The sequence below is a fragment of the Cyprinodon tularosa genome, unplaced genomic scaffold (assembly GCF_016077235.1).
Source record: "Cyprinodon tularosa strain WSP-4 unplaced genomic scaffold, ASM1607723v1 ctg253, whole genome shotgun sequence".
In the NCBI taxonomy this organism is placed as follows: Eukaryota; Metazoa; Chordata; class Actinopteri; order Cyprinodontiformes; family Cyprinodontidae; genus Cyprinodon; species Cyprinodon tularosa.
In genome coordinates, this window is record NW_024038941.1 from 816,710 (window position 1) to 835,447 (window position 18,738).

The 18,738-nt window shown below is 37.9% G+C and overlaps 1 protein-coding gene across 2 annotated transcripts in view; it reads left to right on the forward strand.

Annotated features, from left to right (window-relative positions):
- Positions 1-17,991, forward strand: part of sipa1l1 (signal-induced proliferation-associated 1 like 1) — a 90,651-nt gene extending 72,660 nt beyond the window's left edge. Inside the window, exons 13-24 of one of the 2 annotated variants that reach the window (XM_038288377.1) lie at positions 159-446; positions 578-727; positions 1,130-1,260; positions 6,130-6,227; positions 6,329-6,816; positions 9,664-9,849; positions 12,354-12,519; positions 12,610-12,844; positions 13,042-13,134; positions 13,318-13,423; positions 13,557-13,635; positions 16,478-17,991. In XM_038288377.1, coding sequence (XP_038144305.1) covers positions 159-446; positions 578-727; positions 1,130-1,260; positions 6,130-6,227; positions 6,329-6,816; positions 9,664-9,849; positions 12,354-12,519; positions 12,610-12,844; positions 13,042-13,134; positions 13,318-13,423; positions 13,557-13,635; positions 16,478-16,621 — 2,164 coding nt within the window. In that variant the 3' untranslated portion in view covers positions 16,622-17,991. Of the gene's footprint in view, positions 1-158; positions 447-577; positions 728-1,129; positions 1,261-6,129; positions 6,228-6,328; positions 6,817-9,663; positions 9,850-12,353; positions 12,520-12,609; positions 12,845-13,041; positions 13,213-13,317; positions 13,424-13,556; positions 13,636-16,477 lie in introns of both variants that reach the window. The other variant, XM_038288376.1, reaches the window with a different exon arrangement.
- The last annotated feature ends 747 nt before the right edge of the window (positions 17,992-18,738 follow it).

Here is an 18,738-nt window from a genome sequence, read left to right on the forward strand (position 1 = left end):
CAGTCAAATCACTTTTATATGCAAATCGGAAAAAAAAACTGAGGCTCCGAGGAAATATAACAAATACGACCTTTTATATGCATCGTTTAACAGTCCCAAATCCCAAAACTATGTCAATAGAGAAGAACATTTTAACTCAATTTGTCCTGTTTTTTTAGGGGTTGCTCAGAGCTCTATCGAGTGCCGGTGTCTGAATACAAAGGCAGCAGCACAGACAGCGGCTCCTTCGAGTACAAGTTCCCATTCCGCAGCAACAATAACAAGTGGCAGAGGACATCCAGCAGCCCTCAGCAATCCCTGACTGCTTCACCACAGCCGCACACACCCAACCGAGCCGTCAGCCTGGGCAGCTCGGTGGGAAAGACCCTTTCCGCTGAGAGGTTAGAGAGAGGCGCTGCCATTCCACGCAGTGTCAGCAGCGATGGTCGACCTCTGGACCCCAAGAGGTCAGAGCTGTTTAGCTTTCTAAACGTGGATTGAAAATGTAGATGGATACTAAAAATGGCTGGAAATGTATATATATTTTCCCCTCCAATGATGCATTTATATTGTTTTGTAATGCTTGGTTGTTTTCCAGGATGTCTCCTGGAAGTGAGAGCTACAGCCTGGCTTCCTCCTTGGCTTTAGGTTGTTCTCCTCACAACCGCAGCTCTCCCAGCAACCTGTCATGTTCTAGTGATGCTTCTGGAAGCTCTGCTCACTGGAGGCAGAAGTCCATGCCTGAACAGTAATGTCTCTAATGTTTCATATTCAATCTCCACACAGATATATTCTATAAACTTTAAACTTGCCCTGAGGCACTAACTTTGTCATCATTATTCATCCTGTGTTCATCTTAATGGTATAAAAGCAACGAAGCAATCATTAGTTTTCACATGTGGTGGATATGGAATATATAGACTTAGATATTTCAGTCCCAAAAAATATAATTGCAGTATAATTTGATTGAAAATACAGTGTATTTGTTAGACAGCTGTGATATTTCAGAGTAAGGTGCTCTCACTTCACTTCCACCCACTAAAACCCAGAGGCAGGTTATGTGTTACTGTTTTTTTCTTGCCCTACTTTTTGATCATTTATAATATGTTAAAAAAGTATTTTCTCAAGTAATCTTTTTTTGTGCCGATAGGTTTGCAAGCAGCCGACATTCTCCTATGTCATCAGAGAGAAGAGAGGTGGCTGGAGAGGGGGGCTCCAGCGGGAAATCCACTCCCAACTGGTCAAGAATGGAGGAGGGTGGAGGTGAACGGGGGTCAACAGGTAAATTAGAGAAACCATCTCAAATGTGCAGAGTCCTGCCTCATGAGCCACACTGCTGTGATATATGTCTGAATGCAAATGTATGCAAATGGTGATTTTAAACATGCAAAGAGTGGGTGCAGGTTATGTATGCAATGAAGGGGGAGACAGGAAATGAAAGAAATCTTCTAAATTTATCTGCTTTAAAACCTTTGAGATGACAGGTATCAGGTGAAGAATGTGAATAGTGCTTGCGTAAGATGTAACTCTGACAGCAGCCTTACTCAACACTCATTGGCCTTGTTATTTCTCCCCCTCTCCCCCTGCAAGCTGGGAATTATATGGGCTTCACAGACGTCTTAATGTCTATTCAAACAAAAAGGTGGAAAAGTTTTTTTAGTTCAATTGTAAGTTAGCATGAATGGATTCTCACTTTCCTTTCTATTCTGAGGCTTATTAAAGGCATAGGAGAAACGGAAGACACGTCTGTCTCTTTTGTCAACACAACGTCATTGTGTGCCTTTCCTTCCTTCCCTCCTTCCTGTCTGTTCCTCATTTTCCGTTGGTTCTCCAGTTTTCCTCTCATTCATCTTTTAATTTTTTCATTCCCTTTGATTCTGTAAGAATAATGTCGTCTACTTCTTTATTGCTTTATATTTTTTGAGAGTCACAAAATCAGATTTTCTTCCTCAGATTCCAAGCAAAATGTTGCTTTGATTGTCAACCAAATTTAGTTTGTGCCATGTCCTCAACCTGCTGCCGACCACCACAATCACAGCTGTAGGCCACGGTCTGTCATTTTGGGGTTGTTTGTAGCCTTTATGTCAGGACTGGTTAGGGAGGAATGGATCGTACTGGGGAAGTTTAGCTGAAGTCAGCCAAGATTCCAGCCCTCAAAAAGCTTTTTCTGTTGTGGTTTGGTTTGGACTTCTGTCTTTTCCTTTGCCTCCCATTTTTACCTCCTGACCCTCTAGTTTTCAGCAAGGTTAGCGTGGCCAGCCTCTATCCAGAAATATAAGAAGTCATACAAAGTGCACTGGTTTTGCTGTTGGAGATTCTTTTTATCTCCTGATTATATTGTCCAGTGTCTAATAAAAATATAGATATCCTTTGAAGATAAAATAAAACCCTGAAAATCAATGCATGTTTATCTTTCTGCATGGCAGATCAACAAAAAGTACAGCATAGTTGGAAGGTGGAAGAAAAGGGTTACATATAGGGCTGCAACTAACCTTTACGTTGCCAACCAATTATAATCTGTCCATTTTTTTAAATAAATAATGGGATAGCCAAAGATTCTTTAAAAAAGACTTCTTTTGAAATTAAACCAGGTAAAACTGAAACTTTTCTACTTGAGGAGCATATGAACAGTCAAAAAAAATCTTAAATGCAAAATGTTCATATATATATATATATATATCTATATATATATATATATCTATATATATATATATATATATATACATATATATATATATATATTTTTTTTTTTTTTTACATTTTTGATATAGTTAATATGGAAGAGGATTAGGGCCACTGGGAAAAAAAAAAAAAGTTAACTGATTTATACATTTTATTTCAGTTTAACATTCTGGTCTCAGAATTCTGACTTTAATCTCAGAAACTTTTTTCTCAGAATTACATGAAGGAAGAGATGGTGGAGCACTCAGCTTCACTGACAAAGATGTGAGTTGTTTGAGGTGGCCAGTGACACATTGGTGGAAAATGACAGAATTGGGCAACTTTTTACGTGCCTGAGGGGTCCCCTCATTAATGGAGGAGCAGAAGGTCATTAAAACAAGAGAGCTAGTCTCTAAAAAAGACATGGCTATGGCTTGATGCTAACATGTTTGTTAGCTGTCAGAATTCTGAGATTAAAGTCAGAATTCTGTGAAATTTTTTTTCCCATATTAAACTGAAATAAAATTTGAAAAATCTGTTAACTTTTTTTTTTTCAGTTGCCCTAATCCTCCTGCTGAACCAGACTAAATGTGAGATTAAATCTGTAATTTAGTCTGGCCACGATGAATGAGACATTGCAAGATTGTTGATGAGAACAACCCGTTGTTTTTCAAACCATGTCTATGCTTATTGGCCAACGGTCTGACCAATGAGCGCAACTGACTGTGACGTAGTAAATGCGACAGAAAGCTGATGGAGGAGTGTAAACAAACAGCCTGTTGGTAAAACGGCGAATATGTCCTTCTTAAAAATGAATAAGCGTAGAGCCTCTTCCTGCTCACTTTTCAACAAAAACCTCAACTCTAATCCTTCCAAAACTGAGTCAAACCAGAACTTTTCAATAGTTGTTGCTACCTTCCTTGTTGTGCTTTCTCCAGCGTCACACAGCTTTATCGTCATGCCCTAGAAACCCCACCCGCTTTGCATCCAGAAATCCAAAACACATCTCTGCGATGTGATTGGCCAGCCAGTTCTAGGGCCTGGGACATTGATCGAGGCTAGACCACTCGCGGACTAAAATGATTTTGGCCGCTGGCAGGTGGGGCTAGTTTACTGGACTACCTCTAAGTGGGTCGCTCTGTCAGCTAAAGTTATATTTTACAGTCTCTATACTCCAGGTAACAATTAATCGATTACTAAATTAGTTGATTAATCATGATTAATCCAATTAATTGTTTCACCCCCAGTTACGTGTTTTACAAATTATCTTTTAGCCTAAAAATCTGAAAAGTGTTGAGCACATTTCTTTTCAGCTCCTATTAAACATCAATTTGTGAAGCTGCCTTTTTAATTTATTTTAGAAATTTATTCTTTACTATTTGTTGAATGTTAAAATGATAGTATTGTGACTAAGCATTTCCAGTTTAATCTTTAGAGAAATAAAAAGAGTTTATTTACCTTCTTCATGCCCACCTTCTTCATGCCCACCTCTTTCTTTCCCACCGCATCAACTCCTCACTCATGTCCTCATAAATTGGCCCCTTCTAAGGCTTTATTTATTTTATATACACACTTAATATAAATTATATTTTCATTTTCCTCTTTTCGCAATTTGCCACGCTGCAAATCTGAACAGATGCAAGCCCCTCCTTTATAGGGGCGTTTCCATGTTTTAATAATAAAGTATCGCGCCGTTACCTGAAAAGTTCCCCTTTTTTATTCACTTGACAAGTTTATGCCTCAGTGACCTTTTTCCTCAGGCTTATTATGGATTTTAGTATTAAATATTTACCAGCTTACCAGAACCTGTCTTCAACTTTCAACAAAATGCCAGAAGGAATAGACAAAATCCAAAGTGGGCAGTTTTCATTAAGTGTTTCTCTATTTTCATGTCTCAACACTGGGGACAGGAAAGACAAATCGGCTCTGTTTTGATTTGGAAATGAAAAAAAAACGGGATAACTGAAGTAATTTCCTTTTTTGGTTTTGGGTTTTCAGAGAAAAAACTAAAATGCCTGACCGTACATGAACCATAAAGCCCTCTGCGGTGTCTGTTATCAGAAGCAACTGTCCTTTGCTGCATGACAGACGGTTTACACTTTTGATTGATCTATTCATTTCTGATAATGGACAACTCATCATGTTTATTTTGAGATGAGCCTAACCGATCTCCAATATGGGCTGCTGGATTTTTTTGAGGCCTCTATGTACTTATATTGCTTTTTCTCTGTTTAGACAATAAAAACGACACAATGATTAAAAATATTACAATGGTCTAATTTTTAACAAAAAAAAACCCATTTATTAAAGGATCAAACATGATAGCAAATAGATATGGTGGCAGTGCATGTGATTTCAATGCTGCTAGATCCACAAAGAATTGGTCGAATGTACGTTGTTAACCTAGTACTTGGTCTGTGTGTTTCTATACATTTTAGCTCACTGTACTGTAATTGTTTTGTTGTTAGTCTAAGTAGGTAGTTTTAGGTTTTATTGGGTGGCTTTTACAGTCTGTGTTGGGATGCAGATGAAAAATAGCCCTCTGCCTAATCCTGGCATATTGACAAAATATTATTGATATGCACTGCCACAGTAATTGATAATCCAAACTACAAAAAAAGGCTATTTAAAGACCTATACAGTTCTTTAGGTTTTCGTTTTTTCACTTTTTTTGTGTTTAAGTTTCAGATTTAGGGTTAGATGCCACCTTAAGTTTGTCTGTTAAAATGCAATCCACATAAAATAGCTAGATGTCAGTGATTATAACAGGGAGAAACGTTAAAAATTTTGAACGTGGTTAAAGAGAAAGTACACTTATCTCTTTAATTTATGTTGATTACATGAATAATTAAGCTGAGCATTTTTATTAAAATTACAGGTGGTATCAAAGAGTTAACTTTATCTGGGTTAGCTAGAATATGTGGAAAGCAGCCGGGATTTGCAGCACATTAAATGTAAATCCACAAGAAGTCAAACAATCCGGTTTACACATGTGCACCCAGCTCTAATTAGTGCAGCGAGCCCTGTGGACTCCAGTGCAACACCACTAAGTAATAAATATTCTAAATGAGATGGAAACTATGGTTTAGTTTCATCCCAACAGATGTTACTTTTCCACCACTAGCTCTCTCTTCATCTCATGCTGCTGTGCTCATTAACTGCCTGCTCTCTATTTCTCATTGCATAACAGATAGACAATTACACAATAGTCCCATTTATGCCAGGGTTTACTTCAGGACTCTGTCATGCTGCACATCTCTCTCAGACCAGGCAGAGCCAGCAGGGGGACATTTTTTTTTTATCTGCATCACTTTTAATGACAACTGATCTGGGATTTTGTTAATAGATGATGGGAAGGCAAAATGAAAATGGAGTGAGTGCTGTGAGGTTTTGACGCATAACGATGCATTGAATTGTCAGCAGCCGTTCTGTGCTGCAGGGCCCGTCCATGTGTGTCACCAACCGCTGCTTTGTTTGACATTCTTGCAGAGGCCCCAGCTTCCAAGTCAGGCCAGAGCTACTCTGGAGCTCCTCGTATCCAGAGGCAGGAACAAGTCATCCACCTCTCACCAAAGAAGGGTAGCCAGGTCAGAATTAAAACATTTTGTGAAATGTTTTTCTTTCTGGTTATATGTATTTTTTATATAAAAGAAATTAAAATTCTGTTATTTATTTTTTGTCCTGGCAGTCAGATGGCCCTTACTCTGGTCACTCCAGCAGTAACACTCTGTCCAGCACCGCTTCCAGTGGTGGCCACAGTGACAGTGACAAATGGTATGACCTGGGAACAGGAGGAGGGTCCAGCGGCGACCAGGGGGAGCCGGAACCAAACGGCCTGGGAGGAGGAGGCTACCTCCAGGGTGCCTCAGCCGACAGTGGAATCGACACTGGCTCTTACGGAGCCTCCCATCATTCCCATCCCCATTCCCACCATGGCAGCACTGCCTCCCTGCTGGCCCCCAGTGGGAGCAGAGAAAGCAGGGAACGCTCTTCGTCTCCGTGGCACAGTCCGACTGAGGGGGGTCGAAGGATGCTGGAGAGGTCACCTGCTGCTGCTGAGTCTCCAGGTCCTCCAGCAGAAAGAAGCCATGAATCGGTGGGTCGAAGCCCACCGACCCATCTTCTGGTTAGGGACAGCAGTACTTTCAGCCTGGGTGACGGTGGATCACATTCAAGGTCAGTTTGTGCAATTAAATGTAAATTTGCATTTCAGAAAAATAGAAAATTATATTCTGTGTATGATTGTTTTTTTTAATGGATTGTATTTTTTAGGAGGCCTGTGCGTAATTTGTGTTCTATGGCAGACCTCTAATAGTAGACCATTTTAGCAGCAAAGTGCTGTCGTTTGCTGTAAATCCAAAGATTTTTTTCATCTATATGTTTCTCCATGTTTTATTGGACACAACATGGCAATCCATCTGGATCCTGCATCCCCTACACAGATGAGGCTGTTCTGAACCTCCTCTTATATCAACACAACTAGCTCAATCGTTTTTTGTTTGGCAGAGGACTCGCATTCCTGAGATTTCCATTCATGCTGTTTTAAACTGACCCCTCTTTAATAATCAAGACCTGAGAATGGGATCTTTAAAGTAGCTGGAAAAAAATAAATCCTATAACCTGGAAAAGGAATTCAGTGTTTGGTTGAATTACATGTGAAATACACCCCAGCTTTCTTTGAACTGAACAATAATTCATGGAAGGTTGTGGTTCTGGATTTGCTGGCAGACACATGATCCAGCCAGAGGTAAGAATCTAAAGCAGATGGTAAAACACAAACTGCTTAAAGTTATAAAATCAATGAAGAAATTGTTGACCTGTTTTTACTCTTTAATGTATTTATTTACTGTTTTATTGCTTTATAATTGTGCCATCATTTAACTATCTGCTTACAATCAGCCTAAACAAACACGTAGATTAGTCAAAGTATATTGAAAAGCAACAGTAGTTTCATAAATGTGTGAAATTGAATCAAAGTTTTATCTCTTCTTTTTACGAAGTTGAGCTTATTTTTTTTGGGGGGGGGGATTTGACTCCTTTATATCATATCTTGTCTCAACACGTGTCTCGCCACTGCAGTGTCATTCCTGTTCTCATTACTTGTGCCAAAATTTCTTCAGCCAAGAAGATCACATACTGTACCAGACAGCTTCCTTCTCAGCAAGACTTTTCTTCAAACCGAGGATAAAGAGCAAATTTAATTCCTTCTTATCTTTCCACATTAGGCCTCAGGAAATGTGGAACACATGTCCTACTTTTCATAACAGAGTTTGTGTTTCTTCCTGATGGAGCAGGTTCATTATAGCCAATCAAGCGAATGAGTGACCTGAGCATCATTTGTGCTGTTGTTAGACTGATTGTATTATATTGTATTCCAAATGATAAATACACAATGCACCTGTTTATATTTGATTAGGTTACATCAATTCACAGCCATTTAAGAGAGGCACTACTTCAACATTTTAGAAAGTAGTCATACAAGAAATTACTTTAGTAAAAAATGTATTTTGTAAAGAAGCTAATGAGGCACTGAGTAGTTGTTGCATGATTTGCATAATTTAATGTTTAGGAATGCTGTGGTCAGACTGAGAATATGATGAAGTTCTGATATTTTAAAGACTAAAAGACATTAAATACAAATTAATTATTACAAAATAACAAAATCATACTGAAGAAATACTTTTTCAGATACTCATTTCACCAACATAAAATTTATCAAACCAATACCTGCAGAGAGAATTGTACTTCAGCTGACTATATATTTTTATTTTTTTCTGCATGTTAACCTGATCTGTGAACAGATAAAGTTACTCAGTGGACAGAGTAGTTAGAGATGTTACTCAAAAAGGTGCAGCAATACTTCACAAGAGGAAAAGTGAGAAGTATGGTGCAGTAAAACTACTTCTACAAGTTTTCTTTTTCTCATAATTACATATCATCAACTAAATAAACTAACCATGCTTGTGAAGTGGAGGAAAAGGGACACATGGTAAATTTCTATTTTTTAAACATGTGTCTGATGTTAGTGTCCAGCTCCTTTCGAGGCTGAGCTTTTCACAACCACTGCAGCTCCTGCTTTGCTCTGAATGGGGCCTTTGATACAGGGTTATAGCACAGTATGAAATTGTGAGGATTTTACTGTCAAAATTTTAATAATCTGTATAAATACCTAATTTCTAATCCTACTGTCTACATCTTTCCTCTTACTGTTCCTTCATTTTACCCTTTGGTGTGACTCTGTTTTGCTTTTTCCTTATCCTTTCCACAGAGTTCTTCCTTTTGTATTTTTCTTCCTTTCTTTCCGCCTTCCTTGTTTCCTACCTCTTTGCATCCTCTCCTTTCCTTACTTGCTGTTTAACCTTCCATATCTACAGTTTTCTCTTATTTTTTCTGCCCTTTCTTTCACTTTTTGCTTCTTTTCTTACTCTGGTTTTATTTGATTATTACTTTTTCTGCCATTTTCTTTCCTCCCTTTCTGTTTTTGTGTGTTCAACTTGAACGCTGTAGACAAATTGATATTGAATATTAGTATTTATTTATAGACACAGACAGGAAGAAGAACTTGGAGTTATTTACTCCTGACCTGCCTGCAGTGCTCCTTGCTCGTCATAAAGCTGTTTACAGAAGAACAGAACAGCCGTTCATTTAACTGAGAAGAATTTACTCAAAGTTCGACCTTGTTTTCCTGATTATGTTTGTTATAAAGGAGGAAGATTAATATTTATCGAAATGGGTTGATTATAAAAGATTCACCTTCATATTCAATTTTTATTTTAAAACTATAGATGATTTTCTCCACTTCAAAGAATTGAGTATTTCAAGGTGGCCCGTTGCACATAACTGAAGGAAATAAAAAAAAAAAAGTTTGGAAGGTTTTCTACTTTTTAAGGATTTATTACTGCTATTGATATTCATAGATGGTAGATTTGACTTTATGGAAAGGGGAACTATTTACTTCTGGTTTTCTACACATAGTGAGAATTTTAAGAGAAAAATATATCATCAGTCTTTGTTTCTTTTCAGGCACTCTGGCCACAGTTCTCCCAGGGAGGAGTCATCGCCTTCAGCCACCTCCCCTTCATCTCAGTCTTCAATCTCACCCGGGCCCAAGAGCTTCTACCCCCGTCAGGGAGCTCAGTCCAAATACCTGATTGGCTGGAGGAAACCAGGCTCCACCATCAACTCTGTGGACTTTGGAGACACACGAAAGTAAGGATGAGCAAATGATGGACAGAAAATCTCAACATTTCATCAAATTTTTGTTCATATGTTGCACAAAAACATGTTTGAACATTTTTGCTCAGTTTTTTCTATATTAACATATGATTTCCTTCTTCAAGTCATCACCTTCTACAGCCTTAAGCTGAAGCTAAACAGACTGCTTTCTGGTTTGTTTAAAAATGACCTGCGCAGTGAAGCAGAAATTACTGTAGCTGTCTACGGTATTTGGTTTTATAATAGATACTTTCACCAAAGACAATTTAGAAGAAACTATGAATGTTAAATCTCCAATCTAGTCAGAAACTCTGGTGAAAACATTAACCCCAGCCCCGGGTCATTTTGATGTCACATTTTGTTTCACATCTAACGTCTTTATAACCAAGCGATCCTAAAGAAAACGACCAACTGAACCTTAAGCTAACTATACTCTACAGATAACCACTAATTTGTCATTAAATTACAACTTCTTATCTTATTTTTATCTTCTGGCTTTCCAAAACACCTTCTATCCTGGCATGAAAGGGCTCATTTTGTTTTTAACACTCCACAGAAAAGTAATATCCAGTTGTATTCCCCATAAAATAAAACCAGGTGTCGTAATTATCCACCAAAGCTAGTTATTTTTCCATGAAAAGGTAAAATATATCAGCATAAAAGCACTTTTTTTTCCTGTACCTTCTAACATAATGTCCACCATTTTTGATTATGTACATTACATGGGCTTATTTACCAATCCACTTGCTCCTAAAATCAAGCATAAGGTATTTTCTCAGTCCACAATTCGTCAGAAATGTCCCTAACATAAGAAACGCCGTCCCAAGGTGCATCATTGTAGTTTTTACGCAGCTGGAACTCAACAACTCAGTGACAAATCAAACTTCGATTTACATATTTTTTAACAAATAAGATAAGTTTTGCAATAAAGTGTAGGAGTGAGTTAAAAAGATTATGTTTGTTTATGTTTCAAAGGAGGGAGAGGAGAAATAACTGGAATTATCATACGAAATGCATAGTCAGAACTCTGAAGCTGAACATTTGAAATATAATAAAATAAAGGGCTTGAATGAGAATTTGTGTAAAACTGCCTTTAGAAATGGTTTTTATGCTCAAATTTGTCATAAAATTAAAATATTCCAGTTTGGCAATTTTGGTCCCAATTAGGATCAGATGTTCCAATTTAACCTTTTGCATAAAAAATGGGTCACAGTTTAACGATGCTTACTACTACAGATTTGAAATATGGCTTAGTTGCTTTCCACATCATAACAAACCAGTTAAGTAACTTGGAAGAGATCAATTATGAATTAGAACTAAGATATAGAACATTCAAAATAAAGCTCTATTAATGTTCAAAATTATACTTTTGGGTATAGCTCAAGTTTTGTAAAACAGACTTGCAGGCCATTTGGGGCTGCACTTTGTGCACAAGCTATAAAAAGGTGGAAGCTAAGGGTTAAGTGTTAAATTTATCAGATTAAATAATACAAAAACATAGAAATAACTTCAAGATACAGTAGTCATGTTGGTGTTTTACAAATATTAATAAAGGGGATCTTCTCAAATAAGTTTTTATATAAGATCTTTGAAGGTGGACATGCAGGTCTGTGCTGAAATAATTTTATCATTGGTTTTAAAGCACCTTAATAGTCAAAAGAATCCTCAAGCCTGCATGAACAAGAATAGCAATGGGAGACCTGCTATGAAAAACCTCCAGAGTAAAATATAGATAGATGTAGGCAGATTAATAATTAGACTTCAGCCATGATTCCCTCTGCCAGACATTTGTTTGTGGAATAATTAAGGTCTGGCATGAAAAAAATAAATAAATGGTTATTTATTATTATTCGCAGGAGTTTCACAACTAAACTTTCAGTTTAGATTTTGCTGCCATGTTGAGTTTGATAGAGCCTTTTTTTTTCATTTGATATAAAGTATATTATGAGGACAAGAGATGGAAAGTGACACAGTCACATATGTAACAGTATATTGATTACCACTTGCATCATTTTTGTTTTACCAAATGCTTCACAGATGTTTCTATTATATTAAATCAACTCTATTGTCTTTTTCTTTATAGTTAAAATTATGTTTGACCATTTTAGTACATGTTTGAGATCTGGTTTTTGGATTCTACTGCTTCATTTAATAAATCTTCATTAAAAATAGCCTTTTATTATAAACACATTCTTTTATTTCTTGAGTTTTTATATTTACAGTCTGGGTTTGTTCTATTCCTTTTTATTTCAGTTGGACTGTCGAAATAACCCTTAGACTTTCCAATTGACTCATTATTTATTAGATATAAATTCCATCACATATTCCCATTAGTAACAACAAAGCTGGTGCTTGATCGCCTCCATGTGGCTGAGAGATGTACAGCAGGAACTTTAATATGTTACATGAATGGATTTTTCTGAGCATATGTGCTTCCTCCCACATGATTTGCATGTACTGTCTGATTGTTCTTAATTACTTTGGGTTTCTGCTTTTAGGAAATCTCCAGGGGAAAGTGGAGAAGGGGCCCCAAGCCCAACCGCAAGGCCGACTCTTAGAGACATGCACTCCCCCCAGGCTCACGCGAAATCTACTGTGGAGGAAGATCTGAAGAGACACCCTGCTCACGACACTCCACCCCCTCCACGAAAACACAAGGAAAAGGTATCTTCAAACACAAGCAGATAGGCAACAAAAATAGGATTTTAATGAACTCATCACCAGCCTCACCCTTTACCCTTCAATCTGACCCAGCACGGCCAGAAGTCCCCTCCCAGCCAGCCGCTCAGCCGCCGCCGCTCGCTGCACCGCACACTGTCAGACGAGAGCATCTATCGTGGTCAGCGGCTGCCCTCCCTCAGCGACTCCATCACTGAGCCCAACCTCAGTACGGATGTCCTGTTCAGCTGCTCCACCCTTCCTCGCTCTCCCACCACTCGGGGAGTGCCCCTCAGACGGCCTTCCTATAAGCTAGGAGTCAAACTCCATGGTAAGGAAGACTTTTTATTGCATTTATCTTTGTGTGTTTCATTTTAATTCTTTCACTTAAGTTTTAAATGTCAAAAAAAAAAAAGTCAAAATTATAAGAGCAGTAATTTCTGCCCTCCTTTGATTAAAAAAGCAAAATGTCTAAAGATGTGAAATTCCGTTTTTAAATTTACTCCTCTTTACAATTTGAATTAACAGGGGATCTTTCAGCATCTGACACATCATTGGTGGATTTGGTGGAGCGTCATCGGGGACCCCTCCCTCAGGAACTGATGCCCCTCCCATCTTCAGGTAGAGACAGTCCTCTTGAGTGGACTCACCTGGTGGATGTGGCCAGTACCTTCGAGAATGAGAGAAACACACATTACAGTAAAATACAAATACTTGTTCTACCACTTCAAGCAAATCAACACACAGACTTCTGTTGATCTACTTTTAAAAAAAAAAACTCATACTTTTCCTTTCTCCTTCCAGTCCAGAGAAGTTATGTGTTTGGGGATTCAAACCACCGAAGCAGTGCAGCATCCATACCTCAGCACATCGAGCTGCAGCCTGCGCCACTGTCACGACCCTCATCCAGGTCGAGTCATGCAGCCTTTTTTAGTCTGTTTTCACCACATCGGTTGTCTGACTGTTTTCTGTGAAATTATGAACTGAGCTTCATGAAAGTCTCATCTGTTTTTTTTAACTGGGATTTATTTGTATTTCTATAGTGAGGGTCACATAGGCCTGGAAAGGAAGGTGACCAAGCTGGAGGCCATGGTGAAGATGCTCCAGGAGGACCTGAAGAAGGTAAGACACAAACAGTAACTTATTTTCACAGAAATAATTCTTCATGTTTTACTTTTATTTTGGGTTTAAACTTGATTGATTGGAATCAGAAACACAAGATTGGATCCATTTCAGGGAAAATAGAAAACCAAATTGCTTTTACGCAGTATCGTAATATTAGTGATTCAGTATTCAGCTCAGTCTGCAGTAATGGAAGAAACCATTCCAGTATTCATAGTAATTTAAGATTCTTTTTTATGTTCATGGTTGAAATGATTGTTTAGCTCGGCAGCTAAGAAAACAACCCAAACAGTTATTGATGCTGCTTCTATAAACATATAAAGCTTTACATCACCGGAAATATTTTTTATTTTATTTTAAAGGGCCTTACTGCTCTAATAGGTTTACCTTCTTTAAGAAACCTGGTTGATTTAAACCTAATTTGTTGCTTTTTCTAAAATGATTATCAACGGTGTATTATTTAATCGTTTGAGGATTTTTATTTATTTTGATTTATTTTCAGGTCTAGAAACATAAATTTAGATACAGGTATAGGAGAACAATTTTGTGCTTAGAACTTGTTGTCTGTTCTTTTCTGTTACCTAAAAGATGAGCATCAAAATAGCTTTAAAAGACACAAATTTTAAGTTTGATTTATTTTTATATCTTATTCTTTGAATTGTCATATAAAAGGTTTTCTGAAACTGTTTCAGTATCGGATACCGCACAAAACACTGAACCCCTCATTTAGTTATTTGTTTCTAGTGAAGGGTATTACCTCACAATCTATGATAATCTAAAGTCAGTATAGGATTATCTGAACCTGAACCTTTTAACTGGAAATACGTGTTTTACAATAATTTCTCCTGAATATAATAAAAATCTGCTGGAATACATTTTTTTTTAGAAATGTTAGTTTGGAAATGTTTTACATACATAAACAAGTTTTACTTGTGTGATTACTTGTTTATACTTTAACCGCAACACATCTGATAAACAATAAAATGTTCATTTTTAGTACATTGATAATGGGCAGTGTAAGAGTCACAGACTTCATTCTCATTTATAAAATCTATCAGCTATGAAATTTACTCATGTTGGTTTTTGTGTTGTCAATGTAAACTGATTAAAATCTGTCCTCAAAGCTTTTCAGTGTAGCAGTGACTCTCTGTGATGATATTTTTATATAAACACAAAAAACCCTACCGGTCTTTAGAAAGTAGGCAGTTATTTTATACCAATTCGAAGGGAGATTATTTTCTAAAGTCATCGATTAACTGAAATATTTTGAACTAAACACTAAATAGTTTGCGGAAAATTGTCCCTGAACTTTGTCTTAAACCATAGTGAAACGTAGTAGTGGCAGCCTCATGACCTGACAATGAATTTCTTCATCAAGCAGAGAGAAGCCAGGCTGGGTTGATGAAATACAGAGTACAAGGCTCGATGTTTACCATTGCCCGATCTCCCGGGACAAGTAGTTTTTATTGTCGGGAGAGTACATATTTCATTGCATTTGCCTGCCGGGCAGGTGCAATGATCACAAAAAACAATTATTTATCACTCAAAATTACTTTAAAATCACTGACATTTGCTGGATACCCACAAGAGTTGCCGGCGCCATTTTTGTTGTTTTGTACACATTCTCGCGTGATTTTCCGCTAGATGGCGTGATCTTTGTCCGGGAATTGGCGTCACAGAAGCGGAGGAGAACTGGTGGAAAGATGGTGATAGAGCCAAAGCCAGGATTCAACTCTTGGGGAAAGAATTCTGCAGAGCAGCAGCTGGATGATGAATTTAATCTATACTATAATACACGCTAGATTAAAAATGATCAGTCAGGGATTAGGAAAATAATAATTATATGCGCACAGTGTAAATATTTCTATCATATGGCAGTCTTCTGTACAGTGGTCATACATTAAAAAATGTTCATTCAATTTTTTTCTCTTAGACATTGGAGTGGTGCATTTAAATGTTATAGAGCTAAACATGTTAAATTGGTGACTAGTAGTAGTGTAAGTTTTTAACCTCTCAAGTTTTTTTAAGCTTTCCAAGCACACAACAGTTTAAAGCAAAGTTTAGTTTGAAAATAATCTGCAGGAAGGATTGAAAAGCATGTTATACTGGGCAAGTACAAATTGTTGCTGGGCAAATGAAATGTGAAAGCAACTTGCCCAAAGGGCAAGTGGTAAAAATCCTAAACGTCAACCCCTGGGGCAGTTTTTAAAGAAAGTCTGTTAAAGGTTTTAAAAGCCGAGACAGAGATGGAGATTTACCCCATGACGACCACACATTTAAAAATTACTGTTCAGATCAATTTGCCTTTATTTTTTGCAATGGCCTAGACCAGGTCCAGGGCTAAATTCAGTTAAGAATGTGTATCAAGACATTCAGATGTTCAAACATTCTCCATTCAACTTGACTGAGGCTGACCTACTTTCCAAAGACGAGTCAGTTGTGTAGACGTGTCAGGCTGGTACAGACATACCCTGAAAGGCTTCTGCTGTAACTGAGGGTACAAATAGTTCTACAAAGTATTGAATCTATCAGAATACAAAAGCACCAATTGTTCAGCTTTTGATGTGTAAAAACTGTAGTAAATTCATGTGTCCTCCTCTTTCCACTTCGGAAATATGATACCTGTTGATCTATTAGGCAATATTCCTTCACATTAAGGTCTGTGGTTCTAGTTTGACTGAAGTCCACAGGCATGAATACTTCTGCATAGCATTGTACCGGGACCTCCATCCACCCGCTTGCTCGTTTAACAACAAGCTAATTTGAACTCTGTTTTATTTAATTACATGCAGTTCTACCCTGAGAACTGGATTCATTCTCTGACTTTTCTCTTTTTGTGCAGGAGCGGGAAGAAAAAATGCGACTTCAGTCTCAGATCAAGAGGCTCTGGGAGGACAACCAGAGACTTCAGGAGGAGTCCCAGACATCTGCTGCCAAGCTCAAGAAGTTCACAGAGTGGGTCTTCAACACCATTGACATGAACTGAGCTGCTGCACTCACAGCTCATCTGTACACAGTTTAGAAGAGGCAGATGGGGAACCTCTAAACCCCTTCTGCATTCTTCCATTGGTCTGATATCCCCTCAACTTCTTTGAACTTTCCTGTTATGTTTGGAGGATGAAATTGTGGAACTCGTTTCTACTTGTTTGCCTTCCCCTATTTCATTCAATGGCCAAACAGATCTCCTCCTCCTCATTCTCAAGATGTTGACTTTCGCACTTATTCCACTGGATCGAAATGAAGAACCGTCTCCTTTGTGGCGCTCTCCTCCTTTCAGACCAACGTTTGGCCTTTTACACATCGATTTGTTCATTTTCCTGCTCCCACTTCTTTTAAAACATCTTTCACCTGCTCTGAAAAAGCAAACCTTGTTTGTGCCAAATCAAAGAAGCCTCAGCAGGGAGTCGCTCAGGCACCCCTTCTTAAAAGAGGACAACTTAAACGCCACACAGACGTGCGTCACAGATCTGCTGCAGCAGCAGACAAATACACATAGATCTAAATCCACAACATAGTTCAAGAGATGTTTCAACTGCATGTTAAAGGTTGAATCTGTTTATTGTTCTTTGCATCTAAAATGTCTGGACATCCAGCTTCAGTCATGTTTATCTTCCGTTTTACCCCCCCTTCATTCAGATCTTTTTTTATACACACTAACACCTGAAACAGGAGTGTATTAAAAGCCATTGGCAAGCAGTGCCATAAAACCAAGACTGATCCAGTGCTAATCGGTCCATCTCAGTTCTACGTGTCTTAAAAGCAATAGGAAGAAGCCCGGACTCCTGGGTTTGTCTGAAAAGAACCTCGAGTCGAGAAAAACCCCCACCTAATATGGATATTGTATGTTTGCAAGAACGAAAAGCTGCACAAGAGCCTTCATCACCTTCCTCTACGAAAAAGGAAAACAAGGACTCATCATCTCACTGCCTGAACGAGGAGAGCCGGCTGATTTTAAGATAACGGACACTTTTTGGCTGGAATGAAGGGAGTCTTTTTAATCCCACGTTAATTTATTTCCTTGTATTATAATTCCAATAAATGAGTTGTTCTATTCGTACAGTACAACTGATATTAGTGTTTAGTTCTTAAAGACTAATGTTCAATAGTTATATTATTTAAATGGCTTTCTTTTCCTAATTTTACCTAAAGCCTGACTATATGCTTTTTATTCTGCATTTTGTTGTATTCGTGGTGCCCAAGCCTGCTGTTGTGTTGCTTACAGTGCCATCTAGTGGTGACCAGTGAAAACGTCATGATTTGTAAATGTGCTGCATACCACCTGTATTTTTTTTCTTTAATTCATTTTTCCCCCCAATGCTTCTTGATTTGAGTCAAAAAAAAAAAAACTCTTAGAAATAGAATGAGAATAATAAGCAGCTAGCTGTAAGAGACAATCAGAGGTAGATTTTTATTTAAACAAAAAGGAGCAGAATTAGTGTAGATGTGTCTGTATTTGTGCATTACGTCTACAGTTTTCCTCAGGTTCAAGGGGACAAAATATTGTCAGAAAGTACATTTGCACATGGTAAAGAGTATATCTTCTAAGGATGTGAAACGTGTTGCCATAGTGAGAATGTCCATAAGTCTACCCAGCCGTGCCTACAGTACACTTGTTTTAGGTCAATTACTCGCAGGCAGAACAGGGACGTGCCTTTGAAACAGCATCAGGGGAGCAGATAAAAGGGAAAGCCTCTTGATCTTCATCTGGATACTGTAACACCCCGTTTTCTTTTTGTTAAAACCCCCTTCACACGGATTTTAGTTCGCTGTCGTGAGGCATTAAATGTGTCTGAGGCAAGGAGGCAGGTCAGTAAAGTGAGACACGGTGTTTTCACACACATTTTTGAATATGTGTGCCTTTACATTCCTTTTATTGGTGGAGAAATTCAGGCACACAAACCTAGAAGTAAATATTAGCGGACAGTCTGCCTATAAACATAAAGAAGGTAAATGAAGAGAGTCATCATGGAACCCTGATTTTACCCTACTTTGTTAAAACGGTAGATTTGTGTCATAACATTAGGAAACCATGATAAACCTAAAACCATATGATTTAAATTTAAAAGCAAACAAATCTGTAAATGAAAAAGGCTGGCACATCCA